The sequence below is a fragment of the Ornithodoros turicata genome, chromosome 3 (assembly GCF_037126465.1).
Source record: "Ornithodoros turicata isolate Travis chromosome 3, ASM3712646v1, whole genome shotgun sequence".
In the NCBI taxonomy this organism is placed as follows: Eukaryota; Metazoa; Arthropoda; class Arachnida; order Ixodida; family Argasidae; genus Ornithodoros; species Ornithodoros turicata.
In genome coordinates, this window is record NC_088203.1 from 74818382 (window position 1) to 74844898 (window position 26517).

The following is a 26517-nucleotide window of genomic DNA, read 5'->3' on the forward strand; positions in this document are numbered from 1 at the left end:
ACAGGCATTCCCACAACGATGGGTATTTTCTTATTGTAAGTACCTGCATGTCCGTGGGTGACCAGATCCCAAGCTTGCAATATCTTCTCTTAGTTATATTTAATTGCGCTTGGATCCGATAAAAGTATTTATGTGATCGCGGCAGGTACAGTGAACCTTCTTTAGAAACTTTGACACCAATGGCATGTCTTTTAGCAGTTTCCACGATGGACGGGTAGTTTTGAGCACTTGCAGGGCATTTGATCTCAAGGATGCCATCGTCATCAATAAGGCGATCGGGGCTCGTGGCCACGTACGGCGTGTCAGGATTCACAAAAAGACCACAGCGCTTCACCACACAGGCTGGATTTCTGGCTTGGAATACCGAAGCTGCCTCATTCTCGTGGTCCATACCGTATTGGCAATCCCTGCTCTGGAATGACCTGGGATACAATATCTGCTTCACAATTGACGAGTAGTTGAAAGTCGCTCGCCCCGCAGGGGGCACCGGCTTCGGCTGGTGTTTGGTGAGTGGCGCCACCACGGACCCCAGCCCCCAGTCCTAAGGTGTTATCCGTACCGTGCCGAGGGGATTTAAGGTGAAGGGTAGAAACCTTGAACGGTGGCAGTCGGGGACTTGGTCAAGCCCCGGCTGATGGGTTGTCAAACTCCGGGACCTTCCCGTATGTATGAGTATGAAATACGGGTGACCTTTTTGGAATACTCATTGATCAAACCTACATGGGTAAATATTCTTCTTCTAATGAGATCGCGGCCGCAAAGCGTCCACGGACCGAAGCCTTAAGGACTGTAACAAAACAGTTCACTTCAAAATACATCGTACTTTCTTCTGCAGATACAGAGAAAGAGAAAAGCGCACCACTGGGAAAGATGTCACCCTTTTTCATTGAGAAAGCGGTGGCATCACTGTCTAAGTACATTACTGAAATCAAACGCATCAGATCTGGCGACCTTCTCGTAAAATGCTCCAATGAAATAGACTGTGAACGCATTCTAAACACACATGAGATGATGGGTAAAAAGATTTCAGCTTCCTTGCACAAAACACTGAACACTTGCAGGGGCGTCATCGCAGTATCAGAACTGATTGACGTGCCTGTGGAAGAAATCCTAGAAAACTTAAAAGACCAGGATGTCACTGATGTACGTAAAATCAAAATCCGTAAAAATGGGGAGTACATCACCACACGAAATATAGTACTGACTTTTGACAGGCCCACACTTCCAACAAAACTAAAAGTAGGCTACTTGTCAGCAGATGTCCGACCTTACATTCCGAACCCGTTGCGCTGTTTTCGGTGCAACAGGTTTGGACATGCTGCAGACGGGTGCCGTGGCTCTGCCTGTTGTGCACGATGTGGAAAGTCTGACCATGAGACTAAAGAATGCAAAGGGCCAGACTGCTGTGTCAACTGTTCTTCCAACCACCCATCGTACTCGAGGTCCTGTACAAAGTCGAAATATGAAAAAGAAGTCCCACAGAACATCAGTTACCCAGAAGCAAGGGAAAAAGTAGCTCCCATCTTTTTCGAAAAATCTTTTGCCACAGCCGTGAAACAGAAAGTGAAAGTAGTAACACAGTACACACAGACCGAGCAATCACTACTGACAGAGACAACCACAAATGAAGTTCAACAAGGTGCACATCCACTTCCAGTCCCCGAAACTCCAGTGGCGTCACTAACACCGACGCCACACCTGTCCTCACAGTCCACGGAGGTGACATCCATGGATTGCGAGGACGAGACGAGCTCTGAGCGCTCCTTTGCGAGCACGAGCTCCCAAGCCCCCAAAAAGAATATATCTAGTCTGTCGGGGAGCGGGTCACTCCCTGACATATCTGACAAGGAGCTTGTGGCTGCACGAAAGAAAACCACAAGGCCGCGGGTCACACCGCCAACAAAAAAATAGGTAATGGAAGCTCTTCCTAGTCGGCAAAAGTTATTGACAGGCGTCTTTCTTCTTACTGCAATCATTATGCAACACACGATCCTCCAGTGGAATTGCCGAGGGTTACTCTCTAATCTAGATGGCATCAACGATCTTTTCGAGAAGTATAACGCATCATGCTTTTGTCTTCAAGAAACGGCCATATCTGAATACACAAACACAAAATCCACTGCGAAGACACAATATCTTTCGAAAACATCGAACTGACGCCACCCGAGCATCTGGTGGTGTTGCGATCGCCACACGAGGATCTCTCCCAACCAAAGCAGTACACCTAGTTACAGACTTGGAAGCTGTAGCCGTGCAGATGTGTCTAGACAGAATTGTTACCATCTGCTCAATCTATCTGCCACCGTCAGACACTACTACACAAAAAGAATTAGAAGATTTATGCAGCCAACTTCCAAGTCCTTTTATACTTCCAGGTGACTTTAATGCTCACAATCCACTTTGGGGCAGTACGAGAACTGACACTCGAGGGAAATTGTTAGAGAAGTTCTTATTATCAACATCCACCTGCCTTTTAAACACAGGGGCACCTACATACATACATTCTTCAAGTCAGTCTCTCTCAACCTTAGACCTGTCATTGTGCAGTCCATCCTTGTTTCGGGAGATAGAATGGACCGTAAAACAAAATCAACTTGGGAGTGATCACTTCCCAGTGGTGTTAAAATATCTTACGCCAGTGAACACTCTGACAACACGCCCTCCTAGATGGAAACTCCAACTGGCCGACTGGAGGCAGTTTTCAGAAAGAAGTGACCTATCTTTAATTCCAATTGATAGTGTAACAATAGAAGAAGCTAATTGTCTTATCAGCAACATCATACTTGATGCAGCAACAGTATCCATTCCCCCAGACATCTGGTCGCCTCCCAAAGCGACCTAAACCCTGGTGGAATAATGAATGCGAGGAAACTCGCAAACTTCAAAATCGTGCAAGGGGTACATTCCGGAGATACCCCACCTCAGAAAATCTTTTACTTTTCAAAGAGGCAAGAGCAAAGGCCAGGTGGACACGAAAACAGGCTAAACGATCCTCTTGGCGAACTTTTGTATCTTCTCTATCTTGTAATACCCCGTCCAAAATCGTATTGGACTGACTTCGTAAAATCAGAGGAGAGCATATCAGTCATTCAGTCCCTCTTTTAGAAGTTAACGGTCATGTATGCGAAAATTTGGAAGAACAGGCTAATGCACTTGGGGAACACTTCTAAAGCATTTCAAGTTCTTCCCATTATAGCAGTGAATTTCTAAAAACAAGGATCAGAAAAACAGAAGATTCCAGTAAATGGTGGAGACGGTTTTGGATATAACCAGCCCTTCACCATGGTAGAATTGTCACGCTCCTTGTTGTCAGCAAAAGCGACTGCTCCAGGCCCAGACCGTATTACATATTCAATGCTTGAAAACCTGTCTGACATATCAAAAAAATGTTTACTTCAGTTCTTCAACCATGTTTGGATACAGGGGACACTACCGTCTGCGTGGAAAATTGCCACCATAATCCCCCTCCTGAAACCAGGGAAGGAAGCCTCTTGTCCTGCCAGTTATCGTCCCATCGCTCTCACAAGCTGTATAGGCAAAACCTTTGAGCGAATGGTGAATAACCGATTGGTTCATTTTCTCGAAATGAATAAGTGCCTATCAGAGTTTCAGTGTGGTTTTCGAACGGGGTGCTCCACAATGGATCACCTCGTTCGTCTAGAAACAACCATTCGTGAAGCTTTTGTCAGGAGGCAACACTGCTTGTCAGTTTTCTTCGACTTCGAAAAAGCATACGACACTGCGTGGCGATATGGCATACTACAGGATCTCCATTCGTTCGGTATACGGGGTCATCTTTTGAAATGTATTGCTGATTTCCTTCAACACAGAACATTTAGAGTTCAGCTGGGAACAACCTTATCACATTTGTTTGAGCAGGAGAATGGTGTCCCGCAGGGATCTGTTCTCAAGGTCACGTTATTCCTTATCAAAATCAACTCTATAGCCAGTGTCATCCCACCCTCCATATCTTTTTCTTTGTATGTGGATGACATCCAGATATCTTGTTGTTCTGCGAACTCACCCAGATGTGAACGACAGATGCAACTCTGTATAAATAAAATGGCAAAATGGTCCTCACATAATGGGTTTAAATTATCTACTGAAAAAACAATCTGCGTTAATTTCTCGAGAATCAGAGGAATGTTTCTGTCTCCTAAGCTGGAACTTAATAAACAAGATATTCTTGTAAAATCCGAATGTAAGTTTCTTGGCATCACGTTCGATTCAAAGCTTACTTTCAAGCCCCATATTCAGAACCTGAAGGCAAAATGTATTAAGTCATTCAATCTACTGAAAATCCTCTCACAGATCTTGGGGTGCAGACCAGGAGACACTTCGCCGTGTATACACTGCCTGCATTCGCTCCAAGATAGATTATGGCTCTATCGTCTACGGCTCGGGCCGCCAATCCGTATTGAAGCTCCTGGACACTGTACATCACCAAGGGCTCAGGCTTATCCTTGGTGCGTTCCGCACCTCTCCAGTTGAAAGTCTGTATGTAGAATCACGTGAATATTCGTTGAAGAGAAGACGATTGGGGTGTCATATGCACTAAGAATAAGGAGTTATCCACAACACCCTGCACTCACTTGTGTTAAAAGTACACGCTTCAAACAGCTGTTTATTAACAGACCTTCAGTAGTTCCCCCTCTTTCAATGGGGATTGAACGAGATATTGAGGATCACAATTTTTCTTCCTATGATTGTCAAGTTGTAGAACATGGTAAAATAGTCCCACCTTGGCAACCACTGCCAAGGTATGATACTACATTATACTACATTGACTAAGTACAGCAAACACAACACCTCTACACAAGTACTACAGCAACAATTTGAACACGTGAGGGAAAGTTGTGGGACTCACACAGAAATTTACACGGACAGATCAAAGTCTAGCGCAGGAGTGACCTGTGCCATGACTTGTGGCACATGCGTGAGGTCACATCGTCTAAACAGTATAGCATCCTCTTAACTGCAGAAATCTATGCCATCATCCTTGCACTTAACCACATTCTTCAAGGTTGCATCTCGTCAGCAGTAATATATACAGATTCTTTAAGTTCTGTTAATGCTATTTGTAGCACACGCAAACCAAAGAATTTTTTGATACAGCGTGCACAGTCCTTAATCAGTATGGCACAGAAGAGGAGATATTCGGTCATTTTATGCTGGATGCCTAGCCACACAGGCATACAAGGAAATGAGTTTGTCGACCGGGCTGCTGCTGCTGCAGCTTCGAAAGACGTCAGTTCTTTCGAGATACCCATGCAAGATATTAGGGCAGCACTTAGGAAATCACTGTACACAAAATGGCAGAGCTTCTGGAACACTCAGACACAAAACAAGCTACACTTGATTAAACAACACATCCAAAGTTATGGAGACCGCCAGGAAAATCGTCTCTTGAGTGTTCTGCGAACGAGGTTGCGGATAGGTCACACCTTCCTCACGCACAAATATTTACTCTGTGGAGAAGAGCCGCCACTGTGTGAAAACTGTGGTGAACTCCTCTCTGTCATCCACATTCTTATCACCTGCCCAGACCACGAAACCCATCGTCAACATCATTTCACAGAGTTTTATACGTATTTTTTGCCTCTTCATCCAGCGCTCTTGCTTGGTGATGAGGCTATTATCCCTTTCAATAGAATTTTTAATTTTTTAAGAGACATTGGAATTGTAAGTCTTGTGTAGTTTTAGTCTTGTATTTTAGATGTTATTTCCCCCTTTTTAAGTACTGCACCTACTTCTTACTAGTCTTATTTTAATCACAGTGTTGGGGCATTATGACCTATGTAGTTAATGCGCCATTAAAACTCCAATCATCATCATCATCATCATCATCATGAAAGTCGCTCGATGCGGCCGACATATGCTGTAAATCGAGGTGGAAGGTATCCTCTGCTTTCTTTCTGCACGCCAAAGTGAGCACTGACTTTGTTCCAGCGTAGATTCCTGGAGGGTGTTCGCTTCGTGGGCTGTAAGTCTTATTTTGTCAGCTAGCTCTTTAGCTTTCTGCAGAAAGATGTTGTTCTCGAGGTCCGGCCTTTGTGAATCTGGCCTATAGTCCTTGTCTCCGGCGACGCTTGAAAATTTTGGCATCCCGCAGGGATTGTCACGACGCACCGCTTTTCTGCGTGCCTTGCGTTCGTCTCGTCTCTTTCTTTCTTCTATTATCTTGATCAACGAAGACGTCGGCCTCTTCCCGGATGACTTCTGCAGGTAGAATACGTGCTACTTTGCGCCTCTCATGTTGTGTGCAATGGCTGCAAGGCGACACCTATTTCCATACCCCCTGCCTTTCGCAAAGTCCACGCGCTTTCCGCCTACTGTACGAGCAACCATGCTCATGTATGTCTCAGCCGCATTGCTTGTTGCGTCCAGAAGGAGTATGTCACTCCTGTCAGCGAGTATATCAATGGCCTTTTGAATTTCTACCATCATGCCGGATCGTATTAGAAGCCTGCCCTTTTCGGTCCGTCGTTCGTGTTCAACCGCATCACCTCTCTTGATGGGACAATGCTCAGAGGGACAACCGCTGTGGATGCCGAAAACATGATACGGGCCGTTTTTCAGTTGGTGACGTAGCCTCTGTATCGCTTCAGGCGTCACAGCGTGGGTGTTTTGGGCATGTCGTCTAACCGTGGACCTCGCGAGACCCTCTAGGATTCGGATATTCGCTGACGACAAAATCTTCCTGGCTTCCCTTCCATCTGGTGATGTGAATGCTTTGGTGTCTTTTGCAGCGATGTACAGTCTTTTAGTGTAATTTTTGACCAGGTGATTCACGCATTCAACTTTCTTACCAATCGACCGTATGAAACTTGTGTTTGAACAGCAACGAAAACGCTGCTATCTCCATCGCCAGTTAGTGTCGTATATCTGATTCCGTACATTCGTTCACTTTCTTGGAAACCCTAGACGATAATGTCGCGCTCCATTGAGGTCGAAGATGAAGCCCAGTTGCGTGCACAGGTGTGTGGAAAAGGATCTTTCCCTTCAGCGTCCGCACGTTGACAAAGAGTGCAATACTTGTTCCTGACGCCAATGTACAGTATCTTTCGTGAATATTTGCCGACGATAACCGCGACACCGCTGTTTGCATTGTAGCTGTGCCCAAAAGACCTCTTACTCCATCCTTCCTCCACTATGACCGGAATCTCCCAAAAGCCGTCAGGGATCAGGACATTCTTTACATTGCTTCGCCAATTCGATTTCCTCTTGAGCGGCAGCCTTCATAGAGTCCAACGTTGCAGCGTGCAAACTCTCGCCAACTTTGTCCTCGCACTTCTGATACAATTTGTAAGAAAGGAAGGGAAGGCCAACTGATGCTGTAAGTTCTCGGGCTTGAGTGAACCCAATTCCGACCGCGAGACATCCTCGAACAATATCAGCATTGATGCTGTTTTTCGAATCCAGTGGAGGTTGTGTGCGCACAAAATGGCTAAAGGTGCAGAGAGGTGATTTGGTGCAGCGATATTCCAATGTGACACTCAGCTCCACTCTAACTTCTTTGTAGAACCGAAGCTGGCCACAAAACACGTATTCTTGTGAATGAGTACACAGTAAACGTTTTTACAGTTTTTTGGTGTAAATGGCTTGTCCCATGGCGCACACCTTTTTGGTGTTGCCTTTACACTCAAATGATGGGTGTTTTCTAATACACCCTTTAGTTAAGTGTATTCCTAGTAAAACACTGTTATAATGGGTGTATAAAAACAAAAACACCCTTAAAATGGGAGTATTCTATTGAAAACACCTTTTATGATGGAATTATTTGTTCGCAAATATTCCCTCGCCAATAGTGTAATAGGAGCTTCCGCGGCAGCATACCGACACCACTGGCCGAGACATGCAGTTCGACGGTCTTGCTTCTATGGCAAGCAGCACCGCGAACACGGCAGATTTCTAGCCGTGGTTCCATCGGAGAACCTAAACCGGAGCGCAATGCGTCGCAGGCACGCCTCGGTAGCTTGGTAACACTGTGGGAACAACCTGAGTGCAGAAGCATAAAGAGACCTAGGGCACCCTCAGTAGCCTATATTGGCGTGTCGGATGGATCATATACTGGAGTACAATTTGTTGGGGCACGTTCGTTACATGTGGTGGGGCGGGAAACGTTCGTAGCGGTGGCGGGAATGTGTTTTTGCAATTAACACTCACGCATGCAACGAGTCAAAGATATAAGCTAAATTTCTAACATCCCTCCCTGTCAAATACTGTGTTTTTAACTCAGGTTATCGTCTATAATGTGATTACTTGCTGAGCGGAGCTGTGAAACCAGCATAATTTTTCTCTCACGAAATAAAACACCATTTTTAACACCATACTCCCAATTCAAATGAGTGTAAAAAAGGTGCATTCGACGGAAAACACCTGTTTCAACACCCCACTTTACACCCTTAATGATCCACATTGGATAAAACGTGGTGTATGTCGATATTACACCCTTACTAATGCACTTTTTGCACTCTTTGTGGAATAGAAAAGGGTGTTTTTTTTAAGAATACACCTTGTTTGAGCAAATAAAGGTGTAAAATGATTTACTGTGTAACAGCAGCTTTTCCGTATTCCTCAATCACTTGTTGAAAGTTGATGACTAGGGTGGCTCGTTCACCATCTGCGGTTTCTGACACCATCGACTGGCTTGTGTTGACAGGGGTTTCTGGAAAGTCGCACACAGAGGTTGCGGACAACGATGCCGTACGAGGCGGGTGCCGGTTGTCGTCGTTTCCCGATCTGCCGTGAACACTCGACGCGGATGCTGGTAGTTCCAGATCACTTCTCTGCGACTGCTACCGGTTATCACTGCCTGCGTCGTTGTTATCGCAGACGTGACGTGGCATGAAAGTACATTCCTGTGGCTTTCCCGTGTTTGGACGTTTTGGGGTAGACACCCATTGTGCTTCAGTGTCCATCACGTCCGCATCAAATGCACAGGACTGATCCCTAGAGGTGAAATTACAAACAGAGACCTGTAAGCGTATGTGAGAGTAGGTGACGCTCACGCGTTTCCTCTAATAAAGTAAGGAATAGTATACCCAACGTGGGTCAGCAACAACGCGCTGCAAGCGCAAATGCTGCATCTGGTCATTACTCACTTTCCAAGCTAAAAAGGAAACACGAAGTGAACTTTTATTTTATAGTTTTCTTTTTCTTTTTTTTTCTTTTTTTTGCGGTGCATCTCGTGCTTTACTTGCGAACAAGTTTTGCACTCCTTTGGGGATATTTCCACTTTAGGGATTGGACAGCTATAAATTATGTCATGCGACGCCTACCTGTCAGAGTTTTCCGCCAATGATGTGGCAACAAGCCACATCCTCTTGCGAGCTGTGGCAATGCTCCTTGCTCTTTCCGTTCGCTTACTTGCTTTTGATGGACGTTTTCTTGATCTAGTCATTTGTGGATAGGCGGATCGTACGCAACTGGGGAACTTTCTTAAGAGTAAAACTTGCTAGCACCAACAACGGCAGCTTTTTTATTTAGTTGAGACACTATACGATCCCTAATACGTTTCGTGAGCCAAAGGTTCAACTAACTGTTTCAGTCACGAGCCCTTGAGTGACATAGAGGATATGTTTGCAAAGAAAAACGAAGTCGGAATTTGTAATGTAATTTGATTATCAGACATTTGATTACCTGCACGCGCTTGCTCGCGCACCTTCTCCCGTCCCCTCTCCCAGCTAGGTGCGAAAGCCGAGGTCCCTCTCCCAAAGCGGAAGCTGGATGTGGTGGCAGCACAGTGCAGCCCCGGCGAGCAGACGACAAACAGCAAAATTTATGTCCACTTCACCGCGGAAACTTGAGTACCTTGATACGAAACTTCAATTGAAAGGTGATCAGAATCAACATTTGCACAGCTGGACACCATTCTGAAAAGGAAAATTTTCTTCACCGACGTTATACCGACCGTTTTCATGCTAGTTCCATAGGGCTCAATGTATTTGTTTCCAAGGAAGCAAAAAAATGTATGAATTCAACCGTGTGCAGAAGATGAATTAAAAAGGTGTCAATACCTACATGGAATCTTCCATTATTTTGTGCCCAGAGTTTGGCTACCTAAAAGCAGTGGTTTGCGAGATGAACTGGGCACCGTGATACCCATAGAGATTACATTGGGGTGATTCCGCCTTAACTGCCGCCTGATGTACTTCCTCGAAGAAAATGGATGTCTCGACAGGTATCAGTGCAGATTTAGAGCCGCCCACTCAATCACTGATCATGTGTTGCGGCTGGAAACTGTCATCAGGGAGGCGTTTGTCAGAAAACAGCATTGTATATCCATATTTTTCGATCTACAAAAAGCATACGATACGGCATGGCGATATGATATCGTTCGTGACTTCTACAATTTCGGTGTACGCGGTCGTATGCTCCGCTGCATCACAAATTTTCTACAGGACAGAACTTTTAGAGTCCAGTTGGGCACATCACTCTCACGTTCTTTTATTCAGGAGAACGGTGTACCACAGGTTTCCGTTCTGAGTGTCACACTCTTCATAGTCAAAATGAACTCTATTGTTCACGCTATTCCGCCATCCGTCATGTACTCACTATACGTTGACGATGTTCAGATATCTTGTTCGTCTACAAGCATTTCAAGATGTGAGAGACAACTCCAGCTCTGTGTGAACAAATTAGCAAAATGGTCATCTGAGAATGGGTTTAATTTCTCACCTGAGAAAACGGTTTGCGTACCCTTCTCAAGAGTAAGGGGGTATGTTTCCTGAGCTAGAACTTAAAATGAATGGCCAAGATATGACGGTCAAATCTGAGCATAAATTCTTGGGTATACCTTTTGACCGCAAGCTCACTTTCAACCCTCACATAAGGAACCTAAAAAGTAAATGTGGGAAATCTGAACATTCTCAAAATCTTGTCACATATATATAAATATACACATATGTCACATTAGCTGTCCAGCTGTCAACAGCTGTCCAGTACTGGCATGGCGACGTTTGACTTACAAACATATGCTATACGTGCAGCCAAAGAGCTCCGGCTATTTTTTTCATTTTATACTTCACTGGCTTTGCACTGGGCTTTCAGTGAGTGAGTTATCTCACCCTGACGGGAGGAATCACGTGTTACGTGACCTTCTGACGCCATCCACTCAAACGTTGCCTGCCTACGTACTGTTGATGAGGCCCAACGAGGCCGAAACAGCTGTCCAGTACTGGCATGGCGACGTTTGAGTTACAAACATATGCTATACGTGCAGCCAAAGAGCTCCGGCTATTTTTTTTTCATTTTATACTTCACTGGCTTTGCACTGGGCTTTCAGTGAGTGAGTTATCTCACCCTGACGGGAGAAATCACGTGTTACGTGACTTTCTGACGCCATCCACTCAAACGTTGCCTGCCTACGCACTGTTGATGAGGCCCAACGAGGCCGAAACAGCTGTCCAGTACTGACATGGCGACGTTTGAGTTACAAACATATGCTATACGTGCAGCCAAAGAGCTCCGGCTATTTTTTTTTTCATTTTATACTTCACTGGCTTTGCACTGGGCTTTCAGTGAGTGAGTTATCTCACCCTGACAGGAGGAATCACGTGTTACGTGACCTTCTGACGCCGTCCACTCAAACGTTGCCTGCCTACGTACTGTTGATGACAGGTGGGAGTAAGTCGTCATCTTCCCATGCATTTCTCCCTATTCAGCGCGTCAAACGGCGGCGGCAGCCATCAGACGTCCCACAGTTATTAGCACAGAAATATCTCTCCCCATACTTGGCGCAAAGTATAAAGTGTCTGGGCACACTGTGCCTAAAGTTGGATGATTGTTTGGATCCAAGTGGATTAGAGACTCAATCCAAGCCATCCAACTGGCAACTTGTCCAAGCCAAGCCTAAATGCTCCCAATGTCAAGAGGAAGCACTGCGAAGGCGAAGATAATGCGAAATCGTCAGTTTGTGAATTGAGGAAACGTATTTTTCGAAGTTCATGATCTACAATATGCTGCACAGTTTTGTGAAATTGGTGATTTGTGGCTTCCGGGCTTCAAGCCTTGTTTACGTCGTCGCGTTTATTGGAGTAGTGTTGTCGGTGCTGTGGCCTTTACATTTGCGTGCCATTTACCACTCCTACCATGAACGATGACCTGCGTTCGTTTTTGTGAATTCGTTTCAAGTTTAGCGAAGTGAAGTACGCAGCATATGGATCATCGTGGTAGCTGCATCATGCAATTGAACTATTAACAGATGCATCAAGTTGTTTGCATCGAATGAACTGCGCATGTTGACGGTACTTGGCACAGAGCTCTGTAGGTCGATGTGCGATATCACAATCTGCCGTGATTCAGGCAGAATAGCTATTCGAATGCACGAAGTAGAGGGAAACGTGTAGGTGAATGAGAGAGCAACACACAACTTTTTGCAACAAAGAAAATCTGTTAATTAATGCGAGTCACGATTTCATTAGAGAACAGTACAGTAAAATTAAGCTATTTCACGGGGTAGTCAACAGACATGTATCTGCTGCTGCCAAGGATCATGTAAAAACGTAGTTGTGGATGAGATGCTGTTCTACAGCGCTACGTCTGAGCAAACTGTACTTGCGTGTCTTTTTTTTTTAAGTATGCTCTCTAGAAAAGGGAAGAAAAATGAGGAGGTACAGTCTTTCAGTTTCACATCTGTAAATCAGGGTGACATCAGGTGCTGCTGATGCATTTGGGTATTATAAGCTTCGTAATTTTTCTCTTTTCTCTGTGCAACTTGACCTCAGGTAAAGGAAGTCAAATATGCAGTTCTCACAATTAATGGTCACAAATGCTGAATGTTGTGATATCAAACGTGCCTTGCATAGTTTATTTTTGCACTAAAATAATTTTACATCATACATATGCATTCATATTGCCAATAATTAGTAGATATGATACATGATTGGAGTTCAGACAGAGATCATGTTCAACCAAAATTGGAGCTCAACTGATTAGGGGTAATAATCAGTAGGAGAGGAGTTTAACTTGAAAATCTCAGACCGTAAATATAATGTTGTAGGTACACAGGCTGTTCGACACAGGTACACCTCTATATTAAAAGAATGGATGGTGATCATGAGTGGTCTACTTTATTATATCGAATACATTTAACACACAATTTGTGAATGGTCAATATTCTTGCAAAATATTATAATTAATTGAGATTCATAAAGCGTCATAAAGTCTTATAATTTTAGAATAAATAAGGAAATGGGTTTTGTTTGAGAGGGCACTGTTAATAAAATAAAGGAATTCGTGAATTTCATCAATCAAGAGATGATTCTATTTTGTTTCAGTGAAAATACAATCGCATTGACTTTCTCTGTAACAAGCTGTGACCGTATTACACAGGGGCATTCACCACGCCACGCTGCACTGTCAGTGTCGGTACTCCCCATATAAAAGAGATGATCGACTGAGCAGACACGATGTAGAACATGTTGTAGCACACAGCTGCTTGATGTAGACAGTCGTAGTGCCCGCGCACTTTGCTGGAGATTCTTTCTTGGTTTTGGTATAATTCCACAAAAATTTAAGCAATAGTTTTGTGGTTAGTACATGAATTTTAGTCATGTAACATGTGCTAGATGAATATGCCTCACACAAACTATCTGGCCACCCTTTTTTGGCTTTTAAAAATTACGTTTATGCAGCAATCATGTACTTTTAATTAGCAAAAAGTACGCTGCAAGCAAACTTTCAACTGAATGGCCCAAGTGAAGCCGTTCCTGTGTCATGGCAAATGCTTGAAGAGGTTTGCATCTGAGACACACTTTGCTGTTGGTTTACTGTTGCATGACCTGCACACAAGCACAAGCAGGATAAAATTAAGAAAATTCACAGGGAAGTACAGAGGCACACTGACACTAAAAGGAATGAAACAGTGTAAGCTCCATCACCTGAACATGTATACTTTGTTGACCTGGTGCCGAAACGCTAGGGCATGCACCAGGCTTCAGTACAGATCGACTGTGTCCACCATAAAAGGAGCATTGCTGAAAATGAGTGGAGCACATGAGGTCGTGTTTGCAGTCAGTGTAGGATTTCACATTCACTTCCTCAAGTCGCTGAACCATTTCGAATATCGTTCCGTATGTTGTTGTGGGAGCCTGTGAAGGTGACAAGTTTTCATTAACAATGTTACAGAAACGACAGAAGTAGTGCCCTCTTTATCTTTATGTAGCACACGCATAATACACCTTCAAATGTGTCGGAAAAAGCTATAGGATCTCCAGCTGCAGGTGCATGCATCCCCAGAGCCTTCGTGGAGCTGTTAATGGGATGGTGCAGCATCTGCTTGCCGTATTCCCAGAGTGAAAATATCTGAGTGCTTGTATTATCTTGAGGAATATATAAGGTGCTCCAATACTTGTGTGTACTTGTATCTGAAATGCAATTATTTTCTTAGTAACTTGCACTGCTTCTTTCGGTACCTTTTCTCAGATGGTGAAACAAAGACATGGCAGATGGGATCAAACAAATATAAGTAACTGGGATAAGGTGGTTGCTAAACGGCATGCTACCTTGCGGCATGTGCCCTCTAGTCAATGCTGTGTTAGTATAATATTTCTGATGTTGGAATTTATAGGTTTAGGTGATTGTTACAAATATAAAGCTATGTTTGTGCATATTGGCACTCTGATGTACAAAGCTGCACGGCCAGGGAAAGACAAACTTAATTCACTCAAAAACATAGTGGAAGAATTTCACACACATGAAAGTAGGAAAAGCAGGCTACTTACTTTAGGAAAGATGCTCCTGATCCACCCTCTCGGCACTGAGTGCAGTTCTCTTTTATGCATTTATTGGGCAACAACAATAACAACTTTATTTTAAGATTATGAATGGGGAGTTCGATCCCCAGAGGCCAATGGGGAGTTTCATGTTTATGTTGCGGACTTCCGAAGTTGCTCTCGAAGTCGAAGCTCTCGGATTTCGGCTCCATTTAAAGGCATCGGTAACCACGATATCTTTGACATCGCCAATAAACTCACTAATTAAAGACACGTTCACGCGTTTTATGGCTCGACAGGTTTGACAACCACGGAATAGAAACGGAAATCTAAGTAGGCTCGAGTTAGAAAGCTCAGAGGTGGAGGCCAGTCTAAAACAATACATCGGAACAATAAAACACACAAGATATGACCCCACTCTAGGTTTAATCGCTTTTTATCACGTTTCACACGTCTTTGTTTGGTACACACAGTGACAAAACGACAAACATGGACCAAAACCATTGTTCAGATTTCCTCCGCCAAAACTAGCGGGCTCCGCCAGTTCTGGCCTGGCAACACGGGGACGCCTAATGGCGGCTTCCGTAGTTTGACGGCAGTTTTGGATGAGCTCCTGTGACCTGGTTGATGACGCCCAACAAGGCCGAAACAGCTGTCCAGTACTGGCATGGCGAGGTTTGAGTTACAAACATATGCTATACGTGCAGCCAAAGAGCTCCGGCTATTTTTTTTTTCATTTTATACTTCACTGGCTTTGCACTGGGCTTTCAGTGAGTGAGTTATCTCACCCTGACGGGAGGAATCACGTGTTACGTGACCTTCTGACGCCATCCACTCAAACATTGCCTGCCTACGTACTGTTGATGAGGCCCAACAAGGCCGAAACAGCTGTCCAGTACTGGCATGGCGACGTTTGAGTTACAAACATATGCTATACGTGCAGCCAAAGAGCTCCGGCTATTTTTTTTTTTCATTTTATACTTCACTGGCTTTGCACTGGGCTTTCAGTGAGTGAGTTATCTCACCCTGACGGGAGGAATCACGTGTTACGTGACCTTCTGACGCCATCCACTCAAACGTTGCCTGCCTATACGTACTGTTGATGAGGCCCAACAAAGCCGAAACAGCTGTCCAGTACTGGCATGGCGACGTTTGAGTTACAAACATATGCTATACGTGCAGCCAAAGAGCTCCGGCTATTTTTTTTTTTTTCATTTTATACTTCACTGTCTTTGCACTGGGCTTTCAGTGAGTGAGTTATCTCACCCTGACGGGAGGAATCACGTGTTACGTGACCTTCTGACGCCATCCACTCAAACGTTGCCTGCCTACGTACTGTTGATGAGGCCCAACAAGGCCGAAACAGCTGTCCAGTACTGGCATGGCGACGTTTGAGTTACAAACATATGCTATACGTGCAGCCAAAGAGCTCCGGCTATTTTTTTTTTCATTTTATACTTCACTGGCTTTGCACTGGGCTTTCAGTGAGTGAGTTATCTCACCCTGACGGGAGGAATCACGTGTTACGTGACCTTCTGACGCCATCCACTCAAACGTTGCCTGCCTACGTACTGTTGATGAGGCCCAACAAGGCCGAAACAGCTGTCCAGTACTGGCATGGCGACGTTTGAGTTACAAACATATATATATACACGTCACTATAAAAAGTAAATGTGGGAAATCTCTGAACGTTCTCAAAATCTTGTCACATAGATCCTGGGGTGCAGACCGTGAGGTTCTACGCCGCATCTACACATCTTGCATCCGTTCCCAGCTTGACTATGGATCTGTCGTGTACGGCTCTGCACGAAAGTCCGTCTTGAAAGCTCTAGACCCTGTCCACCACCAGGGACTGCGACTTGTCTTGGGAGCGTTTCGCACATCGCCAGTCGAGAGTTTCTATGTGGAGTGCAACGAGTGGTCATTAGAAAGACGGAGATTTTACCTTGCCTCCACATATGCACTAAAAGTACGAAGTTATCCACAGCACCCAGCTTTCTCTTGTGTTAATCAGACACGCTGCAAACAGTTATTTCTTAACAAACCGTCATGTACACCTCCTTTCAACTTGCGAATCCTGCAGGAAATTGAAACAAACAGTTTTTCAGAGTACGATTCTACGCCTGTAGGAACTAGTGGGAGCATTGCTCCGTGGCAACCACCGCAAGAGCACAATGCATCTTTATTGCAGTACAAGAAACACGAAACCCCACAGCCGTACTCCTGCAAGAGTTTCTGTCTATAAAAGAAGGTTTTGGGGACCGCGTCGCATTTTACACAGATGGTTCCAGAACGGACAGCGGTGTCTCATGTGCAGTGGTGACAGACATATCTTGTAGATCGCATCGATTGCCAAACACAGCTTGCATTTTCACCGCAGAAGTCTATTGCATAATATTGGCACTTAACCATATACTACGACTTTCCATCAGGTCATCAGTTGTGTACACTGATTCACTTAGTTGCCTGCAGGCTATATGTAGCCTGCAGCCACCAAAAAACCTGCTCGTTCTGCGAGCAAAACACCTGTCTAGCCGAATAATAAACAGAGGTCTTTCCTTGACACTTTGCTAGGTGCCCAGTCACGTTGGGATACCCGATAACGAGCTCGCGGACACAGCGGCTACCAACGCACTCTCAGGTGACATAACCCCCTTTGACGTACCAGCACAGGATCTGAGGTCTGCCTTGCGTAGAGCAATTAACTTAAAATGGCAACATGACTGGTACAGTACAACACCGTCTGGTAGGCTACCTAGCTGATTTCGTTTTTTGTTATTTTTTTAAGGATAATGCAAACTCAAGTTCATTTGCCTATTTTTTACTACTGTAGTTGGTTTTAAAATACATTGATTTTGACCCTCCATTTGCATAAAATTACGCCCAGGAAGCTGAGGGCCTTATTTATTTCTCATTCTTATGTGACTGCTCCTTTGACAAGCAACAGTACTATATTTGTAGTGTTTATGCAAGGTTGCTGGACCTGACAATTCAGTGTCAAGGCTGCAGTAGGTATTTTTGCAGGGCCGAGATATTCGATTTGATATTCGGAGGACGGTTTTTCAGGTAGTCGTCTACTACTTGTATTCGAGAATTTCACTATACGAACACCTCTACTAAATGATTATGCAAAGATGCAAATTTTTCAAAATTTGCAATATTGCGGGCGGAAAAAGTCAATGTTGACATTGAGTTAGGAACACATAGTCAACGGCCTAAGTTGTCTTTGCGCCATTAAAATCCTAATCATCATCCTCAATACATAGTCAAAGCTAAAATGGACTATGGGCTGCCTTCTTCGGCACAGCAAAGAACCAGCAGGCTACACTTTTGTTAATTTTGAGAAATATTTTTTTGAACACATGCCACTTTTTCCATGTCGGAGTTTACCCTTCTGCAAGCTCTCTTGTACCACCAACAGCAATGTGGTGCCGCTACTTTTATTTTTCGATGAATACATTTATTTGCGTTCTGTCTGGGTACATCGAAGGCAAATCTTGACCTTGAGCACACACAGGTTATGGTCGTAGTTACCGCTGCGCCATTAAAACACGAATCATCATCAGCACACACCCCGGCGTCGGGAACTTGGCGCCCCCATCGCCCGGAAGCAGCCGCAGTAGCCCCCTCCTGCACTCACGGTTGGGTCGCCGCAGGAGGGAGACCCCCACGTATAGCTGTGCGTGGCTTTCCCGTGTCTGGGGAAAGGGGGATCCTGGCGGTTGAGTGGACCCGGAGGTTGTTTAGGACCCTTCGGGGCCCCTCCGGGAAAGCAACACACCGCTTTGGCCCCTGCTTCCCATAGTCGGGTGGTCCTGGAACACCGGGCCGGGATTATTCAGCTAGTCGCCATCTCCCTTTTCATTACTTTCTCTTCCTTGGTCTCCTTCTTCTCTCCTTTCCTCCTTTCGCCTTCTTTGGCGGCAAGGGTCAACCTTGGGCAGTCTTTCACTCTCCAGAAGCTGCGCTTGGGTATAGTGTAGGCGTACCTGCTACTGCGTGAAACGCGGTCCCCTGGTTGGGCTCCGTGGTGGGCGGCAGGACCCTTGCATCGAATTGTATTGTCACCTTTATGGCTTCCTCTTCCTTAAAACCCCGAGATCGGAATCGGAAACGGTTCCGCACCGAGTACCAGCAAATTGATTTAAATACCTCAACACCCGAACCATGGTTTGCAAAGTTTCTCGTTGTCCACTCGAATGACGACACAAGACCACTGTCAAAGGTATCTCCTTTTGTAATAGCGAAAGCACTTGAACAGCTGATAGGTAAAGAATACAATGCCAAGAAACTGGGCTCTGGAGATATCCAAGTCCACGTTGAAAAGCGAGAGCAAAGCATTGCACTTCTTTCACTGACAAGCATCAATGGGATATCTGTCACAGTAAGTTCACACCGGAGTCTCAACATTGTTAAAGGAGTAATTTCTGAGAGCGACCTTCTTGACTGTTCGGAATCGGAACTTCAAGAAGGCTTACAACAGCACGGTGTGGTAGCTGTAAAGCGAATAGTCATACGTAGGGATGGGAAAGAAATCCCAACAAAGCACATAATCCTTTCTTTCAAGCTCCACAAGCTGCCAGACACAATCAAGGCCGGTTACCTCAGTTGCAATGTGAGGGCTTACATCCCCAATCCGAGTCGCTGTTACAAGTGCCAGCGGTTTGGCCACGGTTCTCAGGTATGCCGTGGGCAGCCCGTCTGTGCTAAGTGCTCCGGCAAAGACCATTCGTCAGAGTCTTGCAGCAATGATTTTCAGTGTGCCAATTGCAAGGGTAACCACCCTGTTTACTCCAGATCATGTCCTTGTTGGAAGGAGGAGAAACAGATCCTCAAGCTGAAAACTGAGCAAAATATTACATACAGTGCGGCAAAGGCACAATTGGCGTTCCAGAAGAAAGGAACCTTCTCTGATGTGGTGCGCAGGGGAGTGGCACCACTCAGAGTATCGGTGGAGACCCAGACCTCTGGGGCTCCCCTCCATACTCCCCAACACAAAGAGAGGGACACTGAGGGTTCTCCTCCAGTGGCCTCTCAGACGAACAGCCAGGGAGATGCGATGTTAACCTCAGAGGAGGTTGTTGCATCCCCTTCCGTTTGGGACGGGATTGCCATGGGCCTGTCCCAAAACACGAGTCAGAGCATGGATCTCGATGACGACAACTGCTGCTCTCAGAAGTCGTCTTCGAGTCTACCAAGTCTTTCCATGGGCAAGGAACAGAGAGGGAAAAAAGCTGACCGAGGACGAGGAGGAAAAGCCAAGGAACAACAACAAAGGGTTCCTCCACCGAGAATACAAGCTCCTTAATCCCTCCGCATTCATGGACAGTTGTTCCACAAGGTCTTTACGCCTTAGAGTAGTCGTTCAGTCCATATTCTTTTTCCTCTTCTGTGCATTTCTTATGGGTTCCCAGAGCATTATTCAGTGGAACTGCCGGGGTTTGCTGAAAAATCTTGATGATGTCCATGATTTGGCAGACAAACATCATGCTGTCTGTTTCTGTCTCCAAGAAACAAATTTGATTCCAGACACCCCTTTCCACCTCCGACGGTGGAACGTTTACCGTAAGGACCGAACAGACACGGCACGTGCTTCCGGAGGTGTGGCCATTCTCACGGCCAGAACACTTCCCACGGCCAGAACACTTCCCACGAGAGACGTTCCACTTTCCACAAATCTTGAGGCCATTGCTGTACAGATCTGCACTGACCGTGTAGTGACGGTATGCTCTTTATACCTACCGCCATCAGTCAGGGTCGAACAGAGACCGCTTGAAGACCTTATTAATCAGCTCCCATCGCCTTTTCTACTACTGGGAGATTTCAATGCGCATCATTTGCTCTGGGGTTGTTCCAGAGTTGACACCCGAGGCAAAATGTTTGAGACATTATTAGCATCCTTGCCAATCTGCCTGCTCAATGCAGGAAACGCTACTCATGTTAATGCTGCTTCGCAGTCCTTTTCAGCCATAGATATTTCGCTGTGCAGTCCATCTGTATTTCAGGACATTTCATGGACAGTGGACGAAAACCCCTATGGTAGCGATCACTTCCCTGTAGTTTTAGAGATCAATCGACCATCAGCTGCTATTAGAACCCGCCCACCTCGTTGGAAGATACAGTTAGCAGACTGGAACCTCTTTAAACAAGAAGCCACACTTTCTATAGAGTCCCTCCTTGGGCTGAACATTAATGACGCAAATAACTATGTAACAGACACTCTTGTAAAAGCAGCAACCAAGTCCATTCCACAGTCATCAGGTCAACTGCCCAGGCGTTGCAAGCCTTGGTGGTCAGAGGACTGTGGAAATACACGAAAAGAGCAGAACCGTGCTTGGGGCAAGTTCCGGCGGTATCCAACCCCAGCAAATCTACTGGCGTTTAAGAGAGCTCGAGCAAAAGCGAGGTGGACACGCCGACAAGCAAAGAGTGAATCGTGGAAGGGTTTTGTCTCCTCCTTGAATAGCAATACCCCAACTAAGGTTGTGTGGGATCGATTAAAGAAAATAAAGGGCAGTTACACAAGCTTCTCTATTCCTCTCTTGGAGAGGAATGGTACGGTGTGCCAAACTTTAGAAGAACAAGCAGATGTGTTGGGAGAACACTTCCAGAGCGTTTCTTCCTCCTCTCACTACACTAGGGATTTCTTAAAAGTCAAAGATGATGCTGAGAAATTCAAAATTACATATGGCACCAATGACAGACATGCTTTTAATAAACCATTTTGTTTGATGGAGCTGCTGCGTGCTCTGTCGTCTCCAAAACAAACAGCACCAGGGCCAGATCGAATCACGTACAGCATGTTGCAGCACTTATCAAAAACATCACTAGAAGGTCTTCTGCATTTTTTTCAATTCAGTTTGGAATCAGGGTGAACTCCCATCTCGTTGGAAAGTGGCGACAGTCGTTCCACTTTTGAAGCCTGGGAAAGATCCTTCCAACGTATGTAGCTACAGGCCTATAGCCCTTACAAGCTGTTTAGGCAAAACCTTCGAGCGCATGGTTAACTACCGCCTGATGTACTTCCTCGAAGAAAATGGATGTCTCGACAGGTATCAGTGCGGATTTAGAGCCGCCCACTCAACCACTGATCATCTGCTGCGGCTGGAAACTGTCATCAGGGAAGCGTTTGTCAGAAAACAGCATTGTATTTCCATATTTTTCGATCTTCAAAAAGCGTACGATACAGCATGGCGATATGGTATCGTTCGCGACTTGCACAATTTCTGTGTACGCGGTCGTATGCTCCGCTGCATCGCAAATTTTCTACAGGACAGAACTTTTAGGGTCCAGTTGGGCACATCACTCTCACGTTCTTTTATTCAGGAGAACGGTGTGCCACAGGGTTCCGTCCCGGCGTCGGGAAATTGGCGCCCCCATCGCCCGGCAGCAGCCGCAGTAGCCCCCTCCTGCATTCACGGTTGGGTCGCCGCAGGAGGGAGACCCCCACGTATAGCTGTGCGTGGCTTTCCCGTGTCTGGGGAAAGGGGGATCCTGGCGGTTGAGTGGACCCGGAGGTTGTTTTGGACCCTTCGGGGCCCCTCCGGGAAAGCAACACACCGCTTTGGCCCCTGCTTCCCATAGTCGGGTAGTCCTGGAAGGCCCGGCCAGGATTATTCAGCTAGTCGCCATCTCCCTTTTCATTACTTTTTCTTTCTCCACTCCTTCACTGTCTTCCTTTTCCTCCCTTCACCTTCTTTGGCGGCAAGGGTCAACCTTGGGCAGTCTTTTCACTCTCCAGAAGCTGCACTAGGGTATAGTGCAGAGGTAGGTGTTAGCGTGCGGGGCACGTTCCCCAAGTTGGGCTCCATGGTGGGAGTAGTAGGTACTGGACTCTCATAGTGCACAACGCCCAACTGGCCTGAACACGATTTAATTAGCAATTAGAGCTAATTGGGACCCCCCACATTAATCAGCACCCTCCAGGGAGCCACCACACTAATTGGGGAAAGTCTAACTCGTGTTCAGACCAGCTGAGCGTTGTGCACTATGAGAGTCCATAAAAAATAAAAAAAAAGATAGAAATAGAGTGGAGAGAAGGAGTTTAATTGAAGATCAACGGCGCCATCTTGAAGAAAGCGGTCCGGAAAGGCCGCTGACCGTCGCTGGGCGACGGAGCACAGAGGCAGGTTGCAAAGCATCGCAGCTATGACCACCAGTTCCGGACATCCTGTGACGTCAGCTGTGACGTCATCACGGCATGTCTGGGCAAGTTAGGACAGCTCTGGGCATGCAAGGAGAAAAACACTCGTAATACAGAGGCTGGAAAAGCAAGAGTATGCAAACCATCAATAGCTAACAACAAAAAAAATTAGTTACACAACAAATGAGCCCACCAGAACAGGAGCGCAGAACCATGCGACTGCTCCATCCGAGAGGCAGGCAGAAACTGACTCGTAATGGTTTTTGTCCTGTATAAACCCCGCAGCTGCACCCCCTAGCGGTTACTTTCTCAACTAATCTCACAACAAAATTATTAAGAATCACGCCAACGCTACTCCCGGTCCCAAGGCAGAAGATGATAGAAAATGGCGGGAATGCCCGGACAACAGCAACCAGCACCCGACGTGCACGGGCACGAAAATCGCAAACAAAGCGGGAACAAAGTTGGCGAAAGCATTAGTTACACAACAAATCACCTCACCACAGTAGGAGCGCAGACCGATGCGACTGCTCTCGTCGACAGCCAGGGATCAAGTGACGACGGAGCGAACGACCGCACGTCTTCTCCCAACGAGAGCCAGAGGTGGACTGACGTAAGCGCCACTCTACGGGTGCTACGCATGCGCGCGCTCGTAGCGCCCTCTGCGCGCTCCTACCGCCACCTGCGAGAGGCTAAGAGAGAAGAGCATTCCTGCGCCCCCTGCTGGCCGTTCTCATTGGTCGTGAGGCTAAGTGAGAAGAGCATTCCTGCGCCCCCTGCTGGCAGTTCTCATTGGTCCAGACATCATCCTATTGTCTCAGGGCTACACTGTTTTTTTCCACTAATGCTCCTTTGGTCAATCTGCAGTGAAGCCACGGTATGACGTCATCATGCACCCGCGTGGCTCAAGGACGCGTGCGCTCTAGACAGGGGACCTATTATTTATTGAATCACTATCCCAAGATTATTTCCTTTATTCTTCTATAACGATTGCATAGGAAACTATTGCAGAAGAGCACCATGCATGAAAACTGATCGTAGGAATTCCAAAGTCTTACTAAATGAGACTTGCAAAAGAACAAAACATACTAACATGTAACTCCATCAACGGCTAATAAGAGGACTAGGCACTCAACAAATCAACGCGCGCAGAACTCAGGGCAGCACTATCGTCAAGACGACAATGTTCCTTGTCAAAAAAAGACAAAATACAAAGCGTTAACAAAGGAAAGCATGCATATCGGGGCATGTCAGGACACGTCAGGACAAATTCGCACGACTGTTGGGCAACAGAGGAAAACGAACACTTGAACAGAGTGAAAAAGGCACTCACCATCATTTTTCCCGTTCACAGCATTCCCTCATTGTAAATCCGCTCGTCACAAAATCCACCTGCATCGTCGAACACCATTCACCAGTGACGAACCATACATCCACACCCCATCAGAGGCAGACAGAACCCCACCTAAGCTACGCTCTTCCACTGACGGCCAACGCCAGGATCATAATTACCGTGTCTACACCCGCCAGTGTCCAAGAGAGAAGTGAATCCTTGCGCCCCCTGCAGGCCAGTCTCATTGGTCGTGACGGCATCCTATTGTCTCAGGGCTACACAGTTTTTTTTCCACTAATGCTCCTCTAGACAAGGTCAACCTGAAACAATAGTCTCTCGGTATGCGGTCATCATGCAGGTGCGTGGCTCAAGGACGCGTACGCTCTAGACAGGGCACCTGTTATTTATTGAATCACTATCCCTAGATTATTTCCTTTATTCTACTATAATGATTGCGTAGGGAACTATTGCAGAAAAACACCATAGACAAGAGGAGATTGTAGCATTTCATTCCCAAAGTCTTACTGTACAGGAAAAAAAAAAAAAGGTTCAGCAAGACATAAAGTCACACACCTGTCCCCCTCGCGGTTACTCTCTGAACTAAATGAATCGCAAAATTATTAAGAATTGCTCTACTCCCATTCAAGGCAGCACTATCGTCAAGAATATGCCTTGTACAAAAGGAAAAAAAACTACATGCAGAAGGAAAGCATGTCAGAACAAGCCCAGGCATGTCAGCACATGTTTGTCAGACAAGGGGGGAAAAAGCGAAAAGAAACAAAGAAGGAAACCAGCATCAAACTATTTCTTCTTATGCGAAAACAGTGCTCATCATAAATCTGCCCAGGACAATACACACTATTTTTCTATTGCCACACTTTTTTCCAGTAACGGTCAATGCATTGCTACAGACTGCGTGACGTCATCACATCCTGTCTGAAGAAGAAGACACCGGCAAAGACTCCTATTATTTATTGAATCGCAAGATTATTTCCTTTGTCCTACTCTTAATGACATTGATTCTCTCATTAAAATTCAACAAAAAAGCACCCCGCATATTATCGATTTTCACCCCAAAGGCTCATCATGGTCATTAGAATTACAGTAAACTGCCACTGCTCTTTTAAAATAATAAGTGAGACCACTCAACATCACCTCCAGGCTTATGTAATACATGACCCTTTCTATGCTCATACATTCGTTGTCTGAGGCTACACCTGCGAGCAAAAAAGGCGCGGAAGCCGGGTGGGCAAAGTTCCATTCACGCATTGCGAGCAAAAAGGCGCGAAAGCACAAGACAGAACGCCTTTACGGGAACACGATAGCATTCCTATACTATATTAATGATTATTGCATTGCAGTTTAGAAAAACTACAACTAAACTATAATTTTAGGAGCCCAACTTTCTATGGAAACTATAATTGCCCTATTACTTGGATCGCTACTAATGAAGCGCTCCAATTTTTTCTCTCTTCCCATTTCAGCCTTGTCATGCAGGGAAGCAGACTCATATCCAAAATAATTAATTTACACTGAGGGTGCCGTGCTTCAGGAATTCCTATCCTGCGCTCAGATGCAAGCATTTCTTCACGGATACCTTTAACAGCTGACTTCCTCAACATATCGAACACCCAACAAAATCAAACCAACAATCAGAGAAACCCTCTTCTCAGCTGCACCATGCGACTTTCTTCTGCGTAAAATCGGTGATTCGAAGAAGAGAGCAGCGAAAAATTGCGCGCGCTTGTGCTCGACCTGAAGCATATGCCAATAAACCAAGAAAAAGGCACTCATGTCTGGTATCTGATAGTGTCACATACACAGACGCATTGCCCTTGCGTTAAGAAAGCACAGGACACGGATACACAAATTTCCTTAGGTGAGCAGGGAAAAGGCTTAAGACCACAGGTCACGACACATCGCCACGCGGCTAGCACAACATGAGACCAACAAGATACTAGCAGCGGGAAGAACTGCAACACTGCTAAACAAGTCCAGACATGCCACGATGGCGTCACAAATCAGGAAGAAAAAAAAAGCACACACACGCACGCACAGAGGACAACGCATTAAACACACGGAGCGCTCAGGAATAATCGTAGCGTCACCGCACATGGCTACGAAGCTAAACGTCTAACACAAGACGACGACAACAAGATATTAGCGAAGGGTAAAAATTGCAACACTACCGAACAAGTCCAGACATGCGACATCGCATACAAAACACTGCTCATCGGGGAAAAGGCCTAAGCCTGCGGCGGATCATCATAGAGCGTACACAACTTCATTTTTTTTATTTTGCGTAAACTAAACGCGGTCTGCTT

General features: G+C 45.7%; 2 protein-coding genes and 1 long non-coding RNA gene across 3 annotated transcripts; 2 read left to right on the plus strand and 1 right to left on the minus strand.

Moving 5' to 3' along the window:
• The first annotated feature begins 870 nt into the window (after positions 1-870).
• On the plus strand, positions 871-1911 carry LOC135389672 (uncharacterized). The gene has a single exon (XM_064619705.1). The coding sequence runs from the start codon at positions 871-873 to the stop codon at positions 1909-1911; it is 1041 nt and encodes a 346-aa protein (XP_064475775.1).
• A 16878-nt stretch (positions 1912-18789) lies between these two features.
• LOC135389673 (uncharacterized) lies at positions 18790-19565 on the plus strand. The gene is made up of 2 exons (XM_064619706.1): positions 18790-19398; positions 19515-19565. Exons 1-2 carry the CDS (start codon positions 18790-18792, stop codon positions 19563-19565), a joined length of 660 nt encoding a protein of 219 aa, XP_064475776.1.
• A 3177-nt stretch (positions 19566-22742) lies between these two features.
• On the minus strand, positions 22743-24965 carry LOC135387344 (uncharacterized). The gene is made up of 2 exons (XR_010421060.1): positions 24373-24965; positions 22743-24252 (listed from the first exon to the last, which is right to left on the minus strand). It is a non-coding gene; the product is annotated as an uncharacterized LOC135387344 (long non-coding RNA).
• Positions 24966-26517: the final 1552 nt, after the last annotated feature.

Excerpts from the sequence above, each read along its gene's own strand:
- LOC135389672 (XM_064619705.1), top strand. The coding sequence starts at position 871 with ATGTCACCCTTTTTCATTGAGAAAGCGGTGGCATCACTGTCTAAGTAC.
- LOC135389673 (XM_064619706.1), top strand. The coding sequence starts at position 18,790 with ATGGCTTCCTCTTCCTTAAAACCCCGAGATCGGAATCGGAAACGGTTC. Across the intron at positions 19,399-19,514 it reads GGTTTGGCCACGGTTCTCAG|ATCATGTCCTTGTTGGAAGG; the intron begins GTATGCCGTGGG and ends TGTTTACTCCAG.